Source organism: Sander vitreus, chromosome 16, assembly GCF_031162955.1.
Source record: "Sander vitreus isolate 19-12246 chromosome 16, sanVit1, whole genome shotgun sequence".
Taxonomy (NCBI): domain Eukaryota; kingdom Metazoa; phylum Chordata; class Actinopteri; order Perciformes; family Percidae; genus Sander; species Sander vitreus.
In genome coordinates this window covers 30,750,853-30,768,357 of record NC_135870.1, presented here as the reverse complement: position 1 = coordinate 30,768,357, position 17,505 = coordinate 30,750,853, and the positions used below count along the sequence as shown (strand labels likewise).

The window sequence follows — 17,505 nt, the reverse complement described above, 5'->3', positions numbered from 1 at the left end:
AACATTGGCATCTCTATCTGTGACGGATGCACAAATATGACCATGTTTTACCGCCTTTTTAGTAAAGTCTTAATGAGTAACCTGTGCCCTTTGGGAGAGGACGAGGGAGGATACAAGCAGCAAGTTAAAAAAGAGCCTGAACAGCATTTAAAAAATGCATGAGCAATTCTCTCCTCCATACAGAGGATATACTGAGAAGGGATTGATTTACAGCACAGCCATGTCTGTGCTGCTGCTGCTGCTGGTAAAAATAGAGCTGTACAGTGTGTCCCCATGCACGGCTCAGCTGGCACCATCATGCTACATGTATGTATGTATGTGTGTGTGTGTTGAAATTGAAATTTTGAGCACATCAAACACTTCATTTCCTGCATTCTAGTGAATTTTTCTGCAACAATTTATGGTGCAAACGTCTTTATGTAAAGGAAATTATTATTAGATATTGCACTGGCCAATTTTGATTATTGGGGGGTTGTAAGAAGCTGTGACCCAGACACGGTGCACCTTTACATATAAAGGTTTATTTTCACACATTTTGCCCTTGCTCAGGTTAAGAATCATCAACACTGTTACAGCACGAAGGTTGGAAAATGTAAAAGAAATATGGAATGCAAGAACATTTGGTGTGGTGAAGTCTGATGACTATTATATGCATATTACTATACATGGAAAGACAGGAGCCGCTCAGCAGCAGAGCCTGGCATGAAAAACTCTCCTCCTCCGAAGATGGGAATAACAGAAAGGTTTTTAGAGGCGCTGTTTGAGGCTCATGTTACCGGGTTACACTTCCAGCAGGCGCAGTTGATGGCCGCCACGCTACACAATGCTATCAGACTGGTTCACTGTTTCTCAAAGAACATGGCCTCAGTTATCTTTTCAAAGAGAAGTTGTTATTTTTGATGGAAAAGGCAATTTTTTGGGTGTGAGATAATGTTTAGAAATTGAAGACATTTTTGGGAAATAAAGTGATTTTATGGAAATTTAAGACGTTTATGGAAAGTGAAAACATATATTTTGAAGTCATTTTGGCAAAGTTAAGATATTCTTTTTCAATATTGTAGACGTTTTTTCAAAAAATAAAGTCATTAAAGAAAATAAGGGCATTTTTGTAAAGTTAAATCCTATTTCGGAAAGTGACATCTTTTTTTGGAACCTTAAGACATTTTTGGAAACTCAAGTTATTTTGGAAAGTTAAGATATTTTTGGAAAAGAGTTTTTTTTCTCCAAAAAGTGTAATTTTTCAACGTCAAATCATTTTTTGAAGACTTTTTGGCAAATAACTTTTTTTTGGAAGTTAAGACATTGTTAAAACATGTTCTTCTGTTGTCTAGAAAACATGTATATTAGTTTCTGCAAATTCCAAAGCATTGTCTTTTAAATGGTGCTCATATTTCTAAAACAGAACAAATGAAAAGATGTTTAGTTCCCCCTCACAGTCTGAACACTACAGGACACTTGCCTAATGCATGCTGGGATACGCTGCAGACTCTAAACACACGGTGGATAATCAGGACACTTCAGAACCAGTTTGACTTTATTGCATGTGTATAATGTGAACATCCTGACAGACATGCAGCCAACACCTGACTGTGTACTAAATACTGACATGAACATCTCTGTTTCCATATCTGTTTATTCCTTTCATTACTTATTTTGGTGCAGTATTTCAACCTTAGATCCTAACAATGTCGTCTACATATTGAGATGTTCATATCATCAAACCTGGCTTTAATATATTCAGCATTGATACACACGTTGCTACTGAAACATGAGCGGACGCTCCCTTCGTCAGGCGCTAGAATAAATATACAAACTGTACAGCGGTGACACAGGACCAGGCTGTGTACACTCTGAGATCAGGAACAAAATGAAATGAAAATAATGTTGTGTTTCTGTATGGATTTGTATGTGCACAGCGTAATTATATATATATTTTTATCTTGGTAGATGACCGATTGCCTGCTAGTTTGTTAGCTTGACTCCACCAGCTGTGAAGGTATCTCCAGGGGTAAGTTGATTAAATAGCTACCTCTTTTGAATTGTCAACTCTCTATATTATATCAGAGGCCCTTTATGATACATATACTTATCTTTATCATCTGCCACGATTGTATCCTTGTGTTCTGCTTGTTTATGTTGGATCATCAGGGGATTCGGGGCTGCACAGAGCGGAGCAGACTAAGACGTTATCCGACTGCTGCGCACCTAACGGCGGACAGCTCTGGTCCGCGGTCTACTGCAGGCCTCCGGGAACATGAGGAGCAATACAGGAGTCATTTAATGCTAACTATTATTGTTTAGTTCAAGGTCATGTTGAAAGGGCTGTTGGATTACATGTATGAATACAAATGATTCCACACAAAAAATATCACAAGCCATAATGAGCTGTAAAATGTTTATTACACAGACAGTAGTGTCACTAATTTCTTCCCCAATTTAATTTAAACACTAATTTGGTCTCTGTTAAATATTTCTGTTAATAAACTTCTGGTTACTAAATTATTCCTCTTTCTTAGCGCCAAATTATTTCTTTTTTGTCTCCTTTCCCCACCGTATTCCTCTCTTCTTAACACTTATATATATATACACACAATATTTATCCCTATTCCTCCACTTTGTTCTTGTTTTTCCAGTTAGATACACACACACACACACACACACACACACACACAACTTGTTCTTGTTGTCTCACTCATTGTTTAATATAAAAAAATACTATTTCATTCATTCATCCAAGCGTAATGAGTAAACAATAGTTAGGCTACTTTTTTTGTATTGTAGTGTAATAATAATAATAATAATAATAATAATAATATGATATAACTGGTCCATTTATTAACTGTATATAATATTTATAGTTTGACTTAAGATGGAAAATAAGCAGCTTGTGTTTTTGTATTTGATCACATGTGAAGATGAAGCCTGTTCTGACTGTAGCTATCTGTTCTAGTGTACATCTGGATATAAAAGACCTGACAGTCACTCTGGAAGTAAGAGAAGGTTTTTATTCTTGTGTTTTAAACTTGTTGTTGGGTGATTATTGATTACATTAATGACAGATTATGCCTTTAAGAAAACTTATAGTACAGATATATTATCTGTAGTGGGTTCTCATTTTCAATTGTCCTTTATAGTGTTTTTATAGTGAATGTTGTAGTAAAACTCTGGCTTTCAGTTGTCACCAAATGTAAATCTGATATTACTACAAATATGCAATAATGCAATAACAATCAAACAAGTAGTGGGTATGTGTTTTCATTTATATTTACCATTCAATATCGCAATCTCTGCTGTCAGTCCCATAGAAGAACATGACAGTGCGGCGTGTGTTTGGAACTATACAGGCTTACATGAACCACGTGACCACCCCGCTAGTGAGATCAATGAGTGTCTCAACTCTTCTCTGTCTATGGCTCTGCTGCCATGTGTACAGGGTACAGACTCCAAAATATGACCAGATGGACCAGTTCCACAACTTCCTTTTTGACTTTGTCAAACGATGCATTTAAACACTAGGGTGCATGCAGTGAGAGACAGTGAGGTGGATCCAGGGGTCAGGGACCCGCTGACCCTACGTCAGGAGTCAAACTGGCCGCGGGGCTCCTGACTACGACCATCGAGTGGTCCTGTAGCGCTCAGGGTGAGCAGCTGGGCGCAGGGATGTTTTAAGGTGCTGTACATTTCCTGGTGCTCTGAGGTGACTTCTTATGACAAAACTGCTTCAAACTGTTCTGCCATCAGAGGCATGAAATCTGATTGGCCACCCCATACATTACATTTTTAAACACAGGAATGTATGTAAATCTGTTTGAGTGTGTGTGTGTGTGTGTGTGTGTGTGTGTGTGTGTGTGTGTGTGTGTGTGTGTGTGTGTGTGTGTGTGTGTGTACTTCATGCCAGCCCTCTGAATCGGTGCAGTCAAAGTCTGGACACGCCAATGATGATGAGCGACTTTAGCGGAGAGTTGATTTGTTAACTGATGATCATCTATGTGATGTGTGTGTCAGTCAGTGGAACCACAAAGTGCTGGAGCCTCGCCCTGCGTTCACACACTGCGCTGATATGTGGCCAGGGTTGCACAGACAAAACTCAACTAAATAGAACGTTGAGCAGGATGTGTGTCCAATGGCATCCAGGCATTGACAGGAGGCCCGAAGGTGCAGTGTGGCAGCGCCAATTTTACTGCTGAGAAAAGTGTAAAAGTCCTCTTGTGTGTCTGAGTTTCAAGCAATGTGAAACTGCACTCTCCAATCCTACAATCTGCATGCAGTCTGTAGGCTCCTGGTAAACTGTTTGGGAATCCTTTATGCAATCTTAATCCTACTCTTTAGTACTTTGTAAAAACTATGCAAGCTTGTATGTTTAGCGGAAACTGGAGGAGCAAGCTGCAACCAACCCCCAATCTGTGAATATCAGCAGCTGGTGGAGCCATGAAACCATCGCAGCAGAAGAGGACACAACAGAATGATGATGGTGAATTAAAAGAGCTCCAGGTAAAGCTCAAACAAGAAGCATGGAGAAAAGAGTTACAGGAAGCTCACAGCCTCTTCAGTGACATGCTTCATGTATGAGGTCATTTCCACTCACGTTTGTTTTGTTTTGTGGACAAATTAAACCTGCTATGAAAACAGGTAGATGGAAATGCCCCTAATTCAACTAAAACCTCTATTTGTCTTTTAAGTGGAGCCTTTTTAGTCAAATGAATCTTCACCAAGACCCACTTTACAAGTAATTCTGGAAAAATCAATTGTTTTCCTTTGTGATAGAAAGGTTGGAGCATTTTCTCAACCCCTCCAGTAGAGGCTGAGAGTTTTCCTAGAGCAGCATCTAGTGGCCGATAGAGGAAGTGCAGCGTTACTGACTGCTGGGCGCTGCTCGGCCCTAACATCTACTGACAATGCTTTCCACAGCGTGCGTGTGCTCGTAGCTTCACTGTGTCATGCTTCCTGAAAGAAAGCCCAGAAACTGTCCTGTCTGCACTAGTTGGGACTATAAACACAGATGAAGGACCTGCCAGAGACAAACTACAGTGTGTACGGTACTCGGGGCTGTGACCTCAGAAACACAGCCCCTGCAGAGTTAATGCAGCGCCACACAGAGCAGCAGACCGGCTCAGTACCTGGCACCACCAGACAACACATGCCCTCAGTGGAGGATCTAAAAGTTTCCCATCATGCTCGGCCTCTGTGTCAGATGAGTCTTTCCTCTGGTGGCACTTTGAGCATGCTGTCCATCTCCAGCCGAGCTCCCGCCACCTCCTGAGCACTGGGGCTGTATGCGCCCTCCGACTGGCGCTTCTTCCTGGCTGTGAGCACCATGAAGGCCAGGCCGATGGTGAGGATCAGCACGCAGAAGCAGAGCAGTGGGATGGCCACCAGCAGCCAGGGGATGCCTTGTTTCTGGGCCTGTTTCTACAGAGGCACACACAACAGGATTCTCACACATTCTAGCCTTCAAATCAATCAAAAAAGAATTCAGTATGTTGGATGTTTCTTGGGATATGTGGTACATGTTGCTAGGAAACAAGTGAAAATGGACATCTCTTGACCTGTTCGTATAAAAGTAAAGAATAAAAATGTAACAAACGTACGTTAGTGTCACAGATTGGACCGCTGTAGCCAGGCGGGCATTCACACACAAACATGTTGAACCGATCCAAACAGGAACCTCCATTTCGACAGGGGTTAGACTCACACTCATCAATCTCCAGTTCACACCTGCAGGACGCAAAACACATGACAAACAGGACCACACTGTGCAAACGCTGAACATTTCTACAGACATTTATTCATGTTTGCTACTAAAGTCTCTACTGCTTTATTAGTATTAAAACACATTTCACAATGGAGGTGAATGGATTCAACAGCAACGTGTCTTTCTTTCTCGAAGCAGCGTCAGTGAACAGTTCTCATAATGACTACTTTGCAAATTTCATGTCAGACAAATCTCAAGATTTATCCAAACCTGGAAAAAGCTCATGTGACATCAACCTGAAGACTGCCTCTTCACCAGACAGATGCATTTAGGTCAAACTAATCATTTGGGTGAACTGACCATTTAGGACTCTGGCACTGTAGTCTTTTTGAATGATTATAAAATAACATCTAAAGTGAGCTCACCTGCTGCCTGTAAAGCCTGGCATACACGTACAGTTAGCTCCCCACAGCCCGTCATTGCAGATAGCATCATTTTCACACTGCACATCTTCACCACACTGGATCGGAGGATAGTCCCACCTGGTGGAAAAGGTATCACACTTAGCTTCAGTGAATGCTGACTGAAATGTTGCTCTGTGTGGGCACTGCACACTAACCCTAAAGCTAGAGCTAGCACTATGTGTCTGGACGGGTCAGTACTCACTGGCAGAGTGGGCCACTGTAGCCCTTGGGACAGGTACAGGTGTACATGTTGACTCCATCCTGGCAGGTGCCTCCATGTTCACAGGCGTGATGCTCACACTCGTCCAGATCGTCCTCACAGAGTGGGCCAGCATATCCAGGGTGGCAGCGGCACTCGTAACCAGCTAAGTAGTCCTTACAGCTTCCATGAACACAGGGCTGAGACGCACAGTCATCAGTGTCTGTCTCACACACTTCCCCTTCCCAACCCGAGTCACACACACAGTCAAACTTATTGAAGTGGTCTTCACAGGTGGCTCCATTCATACAAGGGTCTGAATCACAAACAGGGGCACTGGTACAACCCAAATGAATCTTTGCTTTTCCAACTAAGTGGAACTGAGACGGCTGTGGGGCTTTGTAGTCATCGACAAAAGGCAGGTAGACTCCGCCAAGCCTCATTGCACCCAAGCAGCCAGTGAAGCTCTCTGCAATGGCCAGCATGGCTCCCTTCTCCCTGAGAAAGCCAAGGCTTCCTGTGCGCTCTGGCCCGCTACTCGCGTCTGTGATTCCATCCACAGTGATGACCCAGGGAGAGGCTTTGCGCTCCTTCTCAGCCATTGAGATGTTCACGCGATGCCAGCTCCCGTCAGCCACCCGACGAACTCCTGTAAAGGTCAGCGCCTCGACACTGTTGCCAATGTGGATCTCCACCCGGACTGAGGAGTCCAGCAGACCCACCAGCAGCAGGTCCGAGCCCCAGGAGGCCCTCAGGAGCACAGCGTTCTCTGAACGAGTGCGCAGCTCCATGTATATGTCAGAGACAGGTTCAGCCAGGGAGCCTGCAGCACTGTAGTGCACCGCGCTGTTCTCAAACGTGGCATTGTACACACCTAAGGGTCAACATGGAGAAATATTTCATTTGTTATGTTATTGTTTTTATTGAGTTGATTCTATGGAACAGTCTGACAACAAAGAACGAACGTCTTCACTCCCAATGCCGATACCTCAACTAAGGGGGTCCACAGTATCATCTGATACCAAATTAACTGGTTAATACCAGAAACTGAGATTCTGCCATTTACCAAGAAGTATCGCCTAAATAAACTCCCTTTACCTGGGAAAAGAATTTTCATCATGTCTTTTTTTGTGTATCTGTGTGCACCTGTGGGTGGGCCAAAGAAATGAGTCATTTCTGACTAGCCACATACGTATAAAAAATATTAAGCCAATCTTACATTCATATCCATCAGGAAGGTCCACACAATGGCCGCCATTGACACAAGGATCACTAACACACCACACACGGGTTTCGCAGCTCTTTCCGGTGTATTCCTCCGGACAAGAGCACGTGAAATCGTTGAATGTGATGGTGCATTCTCCTCCATTCTGACAAGGTTTCATCTGAAGAGGAAAGCATTGAGATTTGATAAACAGCCAATCATAATCAGAACAGATTTAGCTGTGGTATCCAAAACTGTCAAGGGTCAATTCTGTGACACGTTTTGAGGGCTTCACATATCTATCTTTGAATGAGTGAATGTGAGTGCATGTATAGTACAACCGCTGCATCTATGGCTTATCTGTGTGTGAGACACTCTGTCGACCGTCTCATTTGAGAGGAGGGTTAGCATCTATACGCTACTATTAGCCAGGTGTCCATGCTTACGCAGGTAACAGAACCTGATTTGTTCAGGTCCTATCCCCTGACCAGTCGGCTATCCTAACCTTAACTAGTCAAGGTCAATGCCTAACCCCAACCGGCAGACCAACCAGCAATCGGGCTGCTTAGTAGGGCGGGACTTGCCTAGAAGTTGGTTGGGATCCATAATAACGTCTAACTGTCACTGATGGAGGCTCTGCAGCCATTTTGCCACCAGCTGGTTCATACTTTAGTAATTCTTTTAGCCAAGTGAGAGCAATCATAGCTGTCAGTAAATCTTGATACTCTGAGTCAGAATTACAACTGCGAGACTGCCTGTAGATACAGTCAGATGTACGGGGCTGTAGGAATATATTAGGGTGAGGACAGGACCTCTATTCTGTATTTCATTTAAAAAAGCAAGGCCCTCCTCAGAATTACTTATATTTTCTTTTTTTAGCCTGTCCTCAACCAGAAAACAACCATATGGGTTGATTGTGCAAGCATCTCAAAACGACCCAACAATTACGTTTGTTGTTAGGCAGCAACATCTGGGGGCTGTAGTAACTATTGCAACAGCAAACCAGGAAGTGAGCTGACAATTAAGACAGCAAAGGTTGGAGGGATGGGTGGATCAAACAAACACAGGACTATTAGTCAGGAGATCGCGATTCATGTCGTGTGTGAAACCAAAAGTCAACTCATTTGGAAATGAATTGAGTTTTACGGACTTCATTTCAGGATATCACATAACGTCCTCATTTTAGCAGTTTTACATGACTCATTTTACTAACCCTAACTAAGTATGTTTGTTGCCTAAACTTAACTAGTTATGTTTTACAACATTAACTACATGTTTAAAACTGCTCCTGTTCAGGGTTTATCCTGGTTCAGAATGGGCCTTGGGCCTTGTGTTACCTTATATGACAGAAATCTATGCATTTTCCTGTTATTTCTTGGCCTTTATTTTTTAATAGGACAGCTGAAGACATAAAAGGAGAGAGGGGGGGGGAATGACGTGTAGGCCGAGGTCGAGGAGTGAACTTCTATATATGGGCGTGCGCTCTACGTGGGGAACTACCTAGGCGCCCATTTTACTGTTATTTCTGACAATTTGATAAACAAAAAATGTATACTATGCTTGAGTAAAAAAAAAAACAATATTCATATTTAAATAAATCACAGGGAGAGTATGCCACAGGCTGACTCTGGAGATAAAACTAAGATTAGATCTCATATTCAAGTTTATGTTCTGCTTGTTCAACAGTTGTTTGGCATATCGCTCACACAGTTAGAGAGGATTTGAATTGCTATTTCTTTTCTCAATGCTTTTTATTTTATTTTAAAACCTCTTTGGTGGCGGCGGCAACAATTCCCCTATGCAGGAACAACCCTGCTGTTACGTTGAATACAACAGTCATATGATTGTGGTAACATGACCACCACCGTGCGGTTTTGGGAGTCTTCGTAAATCGACCTATAATGTCTTTAGAACCCTCCTCTTGACTTTTTTCCAAAAAAATGCAAGACTAGCTCTGAATGTATTAGTGATTGAACATTGTCTCTGCAGAGCCTGCAGCCCACAGCAGCTCCCCTCACCACTTTGTTCAGTAGAAGTAACTCACACTATAACTGTGACAGCGCTACTGAAAGGAACAACGCAGATTTAGGAAGTATTTCCTACCTTGCAAGTGTCATCACTGATGCAGCCCTTCTGTACATTTTCAGCATCACTTGGTAAATACACTTCCTCCTCATCCGAGCTGTTCCAGGCATCCACATCGAGATGCACCGAGTCTAACCGAAGGTCCTGCAGGCAACCTTTGTAATGCCCCCCCCACATGTCAGAGTCCCAGTCTCCTGGAAGTCCCCCTACATAGGCCTGATCCCCACTCTTAACATCCACTTCAGGGATCTCTCCTATTCCGTAGCGAAGTCCTGCGTGCTCAAAGATCACCTGTCTGTGTCGGACTTCCACCTGTAGAAGTTGCTTCTCGCCAGTAGTCACAAATATCGGAGCTGTCAGTGGGGCACTGTTGGGCAGAGAGCTGACAAACACCCTCCCCATCCCCAGGTAGACGGAGAAGTAGACGTCTGTGGCTCTCCGGAGCTGGAACAGCAGCCCGTCTGGCTTTAAGGAGCGCAGGAAGAAGGACACGTTGAAGTTGCTCTCATGGCTCTGACCTACATCGTAGACACTGAAGCTCACTGTGTCCTCATGGCTGTATGTCCAGGAAGGGAATTCTGAAAGAAGTGAATTCAAATATTTGGATTAATCACACAAAAATAGGACTAAACCATTTAGTAATAGGACTTCAGTATCAGGAATGCCACTGCAATATCACATAAGTTGTTTCAATCAACACTTTTTCCGGCCATCAAATGGTAAATAACTTTGTCATATGGATTAAATATGTTTGCAGTAGTAAACCGTGCTCATAGAGCTACAGCTCATTCTATTCAGCTTCTGTTTTTGGGTCCAGTGATGAGAAAACACGAGCTGTCATCAATCACAAAGTGCCATACATTACATTGTCAAGTCACGAAAATACAAAGCAACAGTTCAAGTTGCAGCCACAAGTGTTTATGTACAAAGTTAAATTACAGTAAACATACATTTTCCTTACTGGCTACCCATCATTCCAGACGCAGTCAGAAACATCGTTGCTAGGGAACGACCCTTGATCTGTGTGGTGAGTTTTTACCCTTGGACCCCGAATCATCTTTAAAAGTCACTTTATCTCTTGTTATTTATGTCTGTGGTGTCAATGATCAGAGATCAGTTCTGCTGTTACTCTCACACATACTTTAGCTGATTCCATGTGTACAGTGGTGCTGGAATGTCACTAGGTCCATAGTGACATTTTAAGGGTACTTGTACCTTTATGTTATGCTACTTTAAACTTCTACTTCTACTAATGCATTTCAAAGGGAAACATTGTACTTTTTCTCTTTTTTAACTTTTGTGCTCTGCATAGCCAGACTGGTTTTACAGTCAGGTGCATTCTGGGTGGAGCAATGTTGGGTTTTACATGATGTCACCAAACTATGTACTAATAAGAGAATCAATAATTTATAAGAATAGTAATGCTGGAGCTGCTCCCCCCGTGACCCGACACCGGATAAGTGGACGAAGATGGCTGGATGGATGGTAATGGGGAAAGTTTTCCCATTCTAACAATGCCAATCAATGTCATTGATGTTAATCAATGTTTGTGCATGCTTTGCAAATGCTTTAATGCACTGGTTCTCAAACTGTGGTACCAGTACCACTGGTGGTACGAGAGCCCCCTCTAGTGGTACATGGATAGAATCTCTAATCTCCGATATATTTAAATGAATTAATTAAAAAACAATACCATAGAAATCCTTCAACATTTCCAGTAATAATACTTAAACTATGATCAGTTAAAGGTAATTTAAAATAAGTGTTTTTTGTTTCAATATCAACTTGCTAATGTTACATAGTTACATTAATGAATGGAGTGTGCATACATCCATAATTAATTACAAGATGTGACAGCAAGATAGTTAGCAGAGGTAAAATGAATGGTTCAAAAACACTGCAATCGTGGTTTCAAACAGGAACTATTAAGAAGAGAAGTGTGGATGAGGAGGAGAATATTTCGAGCTGTTGAAACTCTAGTGGACGGGTGTAGTAGTTGTTCCATAAGCAGGTGGTGAAGTCTCCACAGCACCGACTGGCAGCAAATGATGCAAAACAACAGGGATGACCAGAGTCACCTTAAATTTGGATTCAGTTAGAGAGGGATGGAGAAAGTAAAGGTACAGCGTGGCTGTCAACAATAAAACTTGTTTTTAGTAATAAACCTGCCTTCTGCATTAGCTGTCCGTAGCTGAGTAGGGTACACCAACGCTACTCCATCTTAACGTGGGCCATAATGGTGGTACTTAGAGATCCTAATATTTTCTAAAGTGGTATGTGGTGTACATCATTTGAGAAACACTACTTTAATGCATCAGTATTAACAAAGCAATAAGAGTATTATAGTGACCAGGTCCCCTCTGCATAATGAGCACTTTTACTTTTGATACATTTTTCTCATAATAGGCCTATGCTGTACTTTCATTTAAGTACCATTTTGAATTGGACACTTTCTGCGGTGTTTGGTAAGGTGTGTAAGTAAAAAACACTACAGGTGGTAAAGTGCTTACCTTGAGAGCAGCGCTCACTATGGAAGGGCCGGTAGCAGTCACACTGGTAGCTGGTCCACAGGTCCACACAGCGTCCATGTCCATAGCAGGGGTCCGGCTGACACCACTCAGTCTTACTGCAGCCCAGCTCATGGCCTTGGTCTTCTGGAAGCGTTTGCGGTAGGATGGGCTTAGAGTCGATCATCAGGTCTTCCATACATCCAATGAAGCCCGCACCACTCTCAGAGTACTCCAAAAGCTGCTCTGGTGCTCCACCTACATACACCTGAGTGAAGGCTTCAGAGGGCTGGAAAGCTGGTTCATCAGCACCACCATCTGTAACTGTGCACCCGTCCCTGTCACAGCCAGTGCCTTTCACAATCAGAACCAGGCCTTCATTATCTACAAACACATGAGCATCCCGCCAGTCTCCGTCACTGACCAAACCAGGAAATGTTACATCCAGTTCAGACTCCTCAGAAAAGGCCTTTGCGTGAAGACCACCATTCACAATCTCCAAGATAAGGTGATTGTCCACATCCCCTCTGTAGAAGAGCAACATATTGTGTATAGTCGTGCGGAAGCGTAGCTGTACTCCGAAACCATGGTGACCACGGTGCTCCACCTCCCTGCGGGTCCTTTCTTCTAGAACAACCTGGATGTGGATGAATCCAGGACTGGAGAAGGAGAAAGTAGTTCTGGTGGCGCACTGCTCATCATAGAAGCCATGAGGGCACAAGCACGTGTGGCCGTGTTCTCCAGCCTCCAGCCACGCCTGGCACATGGCACCGTTCTGGCATTCATGGTCCACGCAGCCGTAGAGTTTCACATGGCAGTTATCTCCTCCCCATGGAAGTTCACCTGGCTCAGCCTCAGGGCAGTGGCAGGTGTAGGACGCCTTGCCGTCCTCACACCAGCCCCCGTTCTGACACGGCTGGCTCTCACATTCATCAATGTTGACTTCACACAGCTCACCTGCAGGGGGCGACACCGGGGGTTAGACATGGTGGTCAGGACTACAGGCTACCAGAGCAGAACCAAGGAGGGAAAGGGAAGGATGATGCTTTCCCCCATATTCTTCTTGTCAACAAATGTCATGTAGCTGTCATTGCTGACTTCCCTACCCTGTTTGTAGCTCTCAGGTCCAAGCCCATTGGTGAAATTTTTAAAAAACCTCATAAATATGGTTTCATTTTTAAAAAGGCTCAGTAATTTCTTAAAACATTTGGTCTCTGTCATTTTATTTATTTAACCTTTATTTATTCAGGGAAGGTTCACTGAGAGGAAGCATCTCTTTTGATCACATCATTCACACAGTTCCACATTCATACCTGAAGCTGCCCAGTACTACCACAGTCTGATCTGATCACATTCATACCTGGAAGCTGCCCAGTACAACCACAGTCTGATCTGATCACATTCATACCTGGAAGCTGCCCAGTACCACCACAGTCTGATCTGATCACATTCATACCTGGAAGCTGCCCAGTACTACCACAGTCTGATCTGATCACATTCATACCTGGAAGCTGCCCAGTACTACCACAGTCTGATCTGATCACATTCATACCTGAAGCTGCCCAGTACAACCACAGTCTGATCTGATCACATTCATACTGGAAGCTGCCCAGTACTACCACAGTCTGATCTGATCACATTCATACCTGGAAGCTGGCCAGTACTACCACAGTCTGATCTGATCACATTCATACCTGTAAGCTGCCCAGTACAACCACAGTCTGATCTGATCACATTCATACTGGAAGCTGCCCAGTACTACCACAGTCTGATCTGATCACATTCATACCTGGAAGCTGCCCAGTACTACCACAGTCTGAACTGATCACAGTCATACTGGAAGCTGCCCAGTACTACCACAGTCTGATCTGATCACATTCATACTGGAAGCTGCCCAGTACAACCACAGTCTGATCTGATCACATTCATACCTGGAAGCTGCCCAGTACAACCACAGTCTGATCTGATCACATTCATACCTGGAAGCTGCCCAGTACAACCACAGTCTGATCTGATCACAGTCATACCTGGAAGCTGCCCAGTACTACCACAGTCTGATCTGACCACAGTCATACCTGGAAGCTGCCCAGTACTACCACAGTCTGATCTGCTGCCACTGAGCAGCTCCACTGGAGCGGTTGGGGTTAAGGGCCTTGCTCAAGGGCACCTCGACTAAAACAAGTATTAAGTTTGTCATAGTTGGCTCTTTACTAATGTTTGTCCATTAACTCTAAACTATTTGGATTGTTTCATTTTATTTTCTGATCATATTTAATATGTATGTATAAGCGTAATATTTATTTTTAGAATAGCAGAAAATGTTAAATGTTGCATTGCCACTGATACAAAGAACATACAATATAGTATTCTAAATGTGAACATGAGCCCATTTATTACACGGTCCCAGACTCACCTAGAAATCCAGCAGCGCATGCACAGGTGTAGCCGTTGATCTTATCCTCACAAGTGGCTCCGTTCTGGCACGGTTCAGACTCACACTCGTCAATGTTGACCGAGCAGTTCTCTCCTGTAATGTGAAAGAAATGAAATGATTGTCAGAAAAATGTAAAAAGGTGTGAGAACTGATTGGTTTCTTTAGTTTTCCTGACCTGCAAAGCCTGGCTGACACTGGCAGATATATCCAGCTGCATCTGCAAAGCTGAGCTCCCAGTCCATCTCCCAGTGGGACGGATCGGAGCGTTCGAAACACTCGCCGCCATTCTCACACGGCTGATCGCCACACTCATCGATATCTATCTCACAGTTTGGTCCTTCATAACCTAGAGAAGACAACAACAGGACATGTAGTGGTATCAAACACATATGAAGTGTTCCATATGTCTTCTTAGATCAGTCACAATCTGTGAGGAAACAATAATAATTATTATTATTATTCTAATAACAGCAATTAATAATAAACTAAGAACAAAAATGAACCTCTGATTCCTAACATCGGAGCGCGGTCTAATGATATCAGAGAAGTAGCTTTCTTTCATCTCTGCCACAAGTTGATCCATTTCTGACATTTTTTATATGAGCATTTTAACTCTTTTGTGACTGGTCTTACAACTCAGATTATGTCTGTTACATTATACTGTTTTTGGCAAAGTCAGCTGGTCCACCACTTTGGGCTGCATAATAGTTAAATGTCTCAATAACTATAATCACCATGGAATGTTCTGCAGACATTCGCGGTTCCCAAAGGATAAATCCTTCTGACTTTAGTGATTCTCTGACTTCTTTTTGGTGCCACCAGGATTTTGTGGTTCTCAGTGAAATATCTCAATAACTATGGCTCATTTTCTTTAAGATGTATTTTACCTACAAAATTTATTTCTGCTCGAAATGTTGGCCAAGTGCCTGGACCTGAAGGCTGAAAGGCTAAGTTCATGAAGTTTGCTTTCCCACAGAAATATATTTAATTTCTCTCTGTCTAATTGTAAACGTCCTTCTATTTGGAAATGTGCTAGAGTTACTCTACTTCATAAAGGAAGTGAGGCATTAGAGCTTAATACATAATTGCACTACAGCTAAATATTTGAGAACTTAATTTTGAATCAATTATGACATTACAGTACATAAATGATCTCAATATTTTTCTTGTTCAAATGTTTACTACTGCCCTTGTAAAATTTACTGATAATGTATTCTCATCTTTGAAAAGGTCAATTTACAGATGCAATTTCTTTGATTTAATCATTCCATTTGGTTGAGCATCCTCTTCTTAATAAACTCTATGCTATTGGTGTTTCTTAACCGGCATTATTCTGGTTAAATTCTTACCTTCATAACCATTCTCAATGTGTTACTTTTTATCGCAATCAATCTGATTATTTAACTGGGTGTACCACAAGGATCTATTTTAGGACCTTTACCTTTCTCAATTGTATTAATAATCTTCCAAACATTTGTTCTAATTGTTTTGGTCATGGTTCTGATTCCAATATGACCAAAATTTAAACCTATCTGCAATCAGAGTTTTGCTCCAAAATGTTTTTCAAATAACCTCATTTTGAACAAGCAGATGTTTTGTAGCGTGTTGGTACTAGATATATGCTTAATCATTCATCTGCTGAGTTGACTATTCATTTTACTGATGGGTCTGATGGGTACAAAATAATATTTGTGCATTGGTCCTGAGGTGTCCTCATCACACGTCTTCATTGTTTCATATATGACACACTTCACGCTGGGAGACATTTTCATTGGTTGCTCTTTATTTTCAAATGCATTTACTTGAACTATCCTTTATACTTACTTATATTAAACAGCTTTTAGTTTCATTCAGATCTTCACACTCAACATTTTTTTATCATGCCTTTGACTTGATTGTTTTATGTCGTTGACTTGGTTAATTTATTATTTTTATTATTGTTATTATCATTATTATTATGATCAGTATTATTAATATTATTATTTATGTGCTTAAATGTGTCATGGTTTGTTCCTGAGCACCCCATTGAAGACAAGATGGGCATCTCAAGGGGTTTATCCTCTAATTACATGTTGAAATAAATAAAAATAATGACCATGACATTTTATACAGACATGTACTTTTCACAGTGAATTTTAACTTTGGTCATCCTCATAATTTTCATCTTGTGCCATCATCAGGTCAACATTTCTGTTTTTCTTTGGTTTATGACCAAATACCTGCTAAACGATGATTCCCATTAGCCTCAGCTGGACTTTGTGTTTATTGATAATAAGCCTGCTCAAATGCTAAACTAAGATGATGAACATAGTAAATATTATCTGCTCACATATTAATATTATTATTTGTTAGCGATATCATTGTGAGTATGGTAGCATACTGTGAAGCTACAGAGCTGCTAGCATGGCTCTCATTAAGTCTTGGTGATCCTTATTGATAACATAGTTCTGTAAATAACCAACTAAACAAACAACAAACTAAAAACATTTGCAATTTTGTGAGTTTGCACTTTATATAACTTTCTTTTAAGAAAACTTGTTGGATTCTGGTGCAAAGCTAAAATACTAGTTATTCTTCTTCTTTAGGGTTTTACGGCAGTTGGCATCCCATATGTTGAATTACTGCCTCCTACTGGTATTAACCGTCATCTAATATTCTATCCCATTAAAACTTTTTAGTTAGACCAATGTTTTTCTACAGTGACCCCACTGTCAAACACATCTTTGACCCTGATTTCCACTCGTCCTGAAAATACTAGTCGCTACTATTGTCCTGAGTAACTGAGAGAACAGCAACAGAGCGTCTTTTTAAATTCAAACGGATGGCTTTAGAAAGAAATACAAAGGTCGTGTACACTTGGTGTATAAGTTGCAGTTTAGATGATTGCCCTGTGGAAATCATCACAGGGCAATCATCCCCC

General features: G+C 41.9%; 1 protein-coding gene across 1 annotated transcript in view; it reads right to left on the bottom strand.

Annotated features, from left to right (window-relative positions):
- Positions 1 to 4,519: 4,519 nt before the first annotated feature.
- crb2a (crumbs cell polarity complex component 2a) overlaps positions 4,520 to 17,505 on the bottom strand; it is a 29,153-nt gene continuing 16,167 nt past the window's right edge. Inside the window, exons 5-13 of the mRNA XM_078271440.1 lie at positions 14,761 to 14,931; positions 14,565 to 14,678; positions 12,155 to 13,108; positions 9,663 to 10,222; positions 7,575 to 7,740; positions 6,359 to 7,229; positions 6,118 to 6,234; positions 5,589 to 5,715; positions 4,520 to 5,409 (exon numbers count right to left, since the gene is read on the bottom strand). Of these exons, the coding sequence (XP_078127566.1) occupies positions 5,188 to 5,409; positions 5,589 to 5,715; positions 6,118 to 6,234; positions 6,359 to 7,229; positions 7,575 to 7,740; positions 9,663 to 10,222; positions 12,155 to 13,108; positions 14,565 to 14,678; positions 14,761 to 14,931 (3,302 nt within the window). The 3' untranslated portion in view covers positions 4,520 to 5,187. The remainder of the gene's footprint in view (positions 5,410 to 5,588; positions 5,716 to 6,117; positions 6,235 to 6,358; positions 7,230 to 7,574; positions 7,741 to 9,662; positions 10,223 to 12,154; positions 13,109 to 14,564; positions 14,679 to 14,760; positions 14,932 to 17,505) is intronic.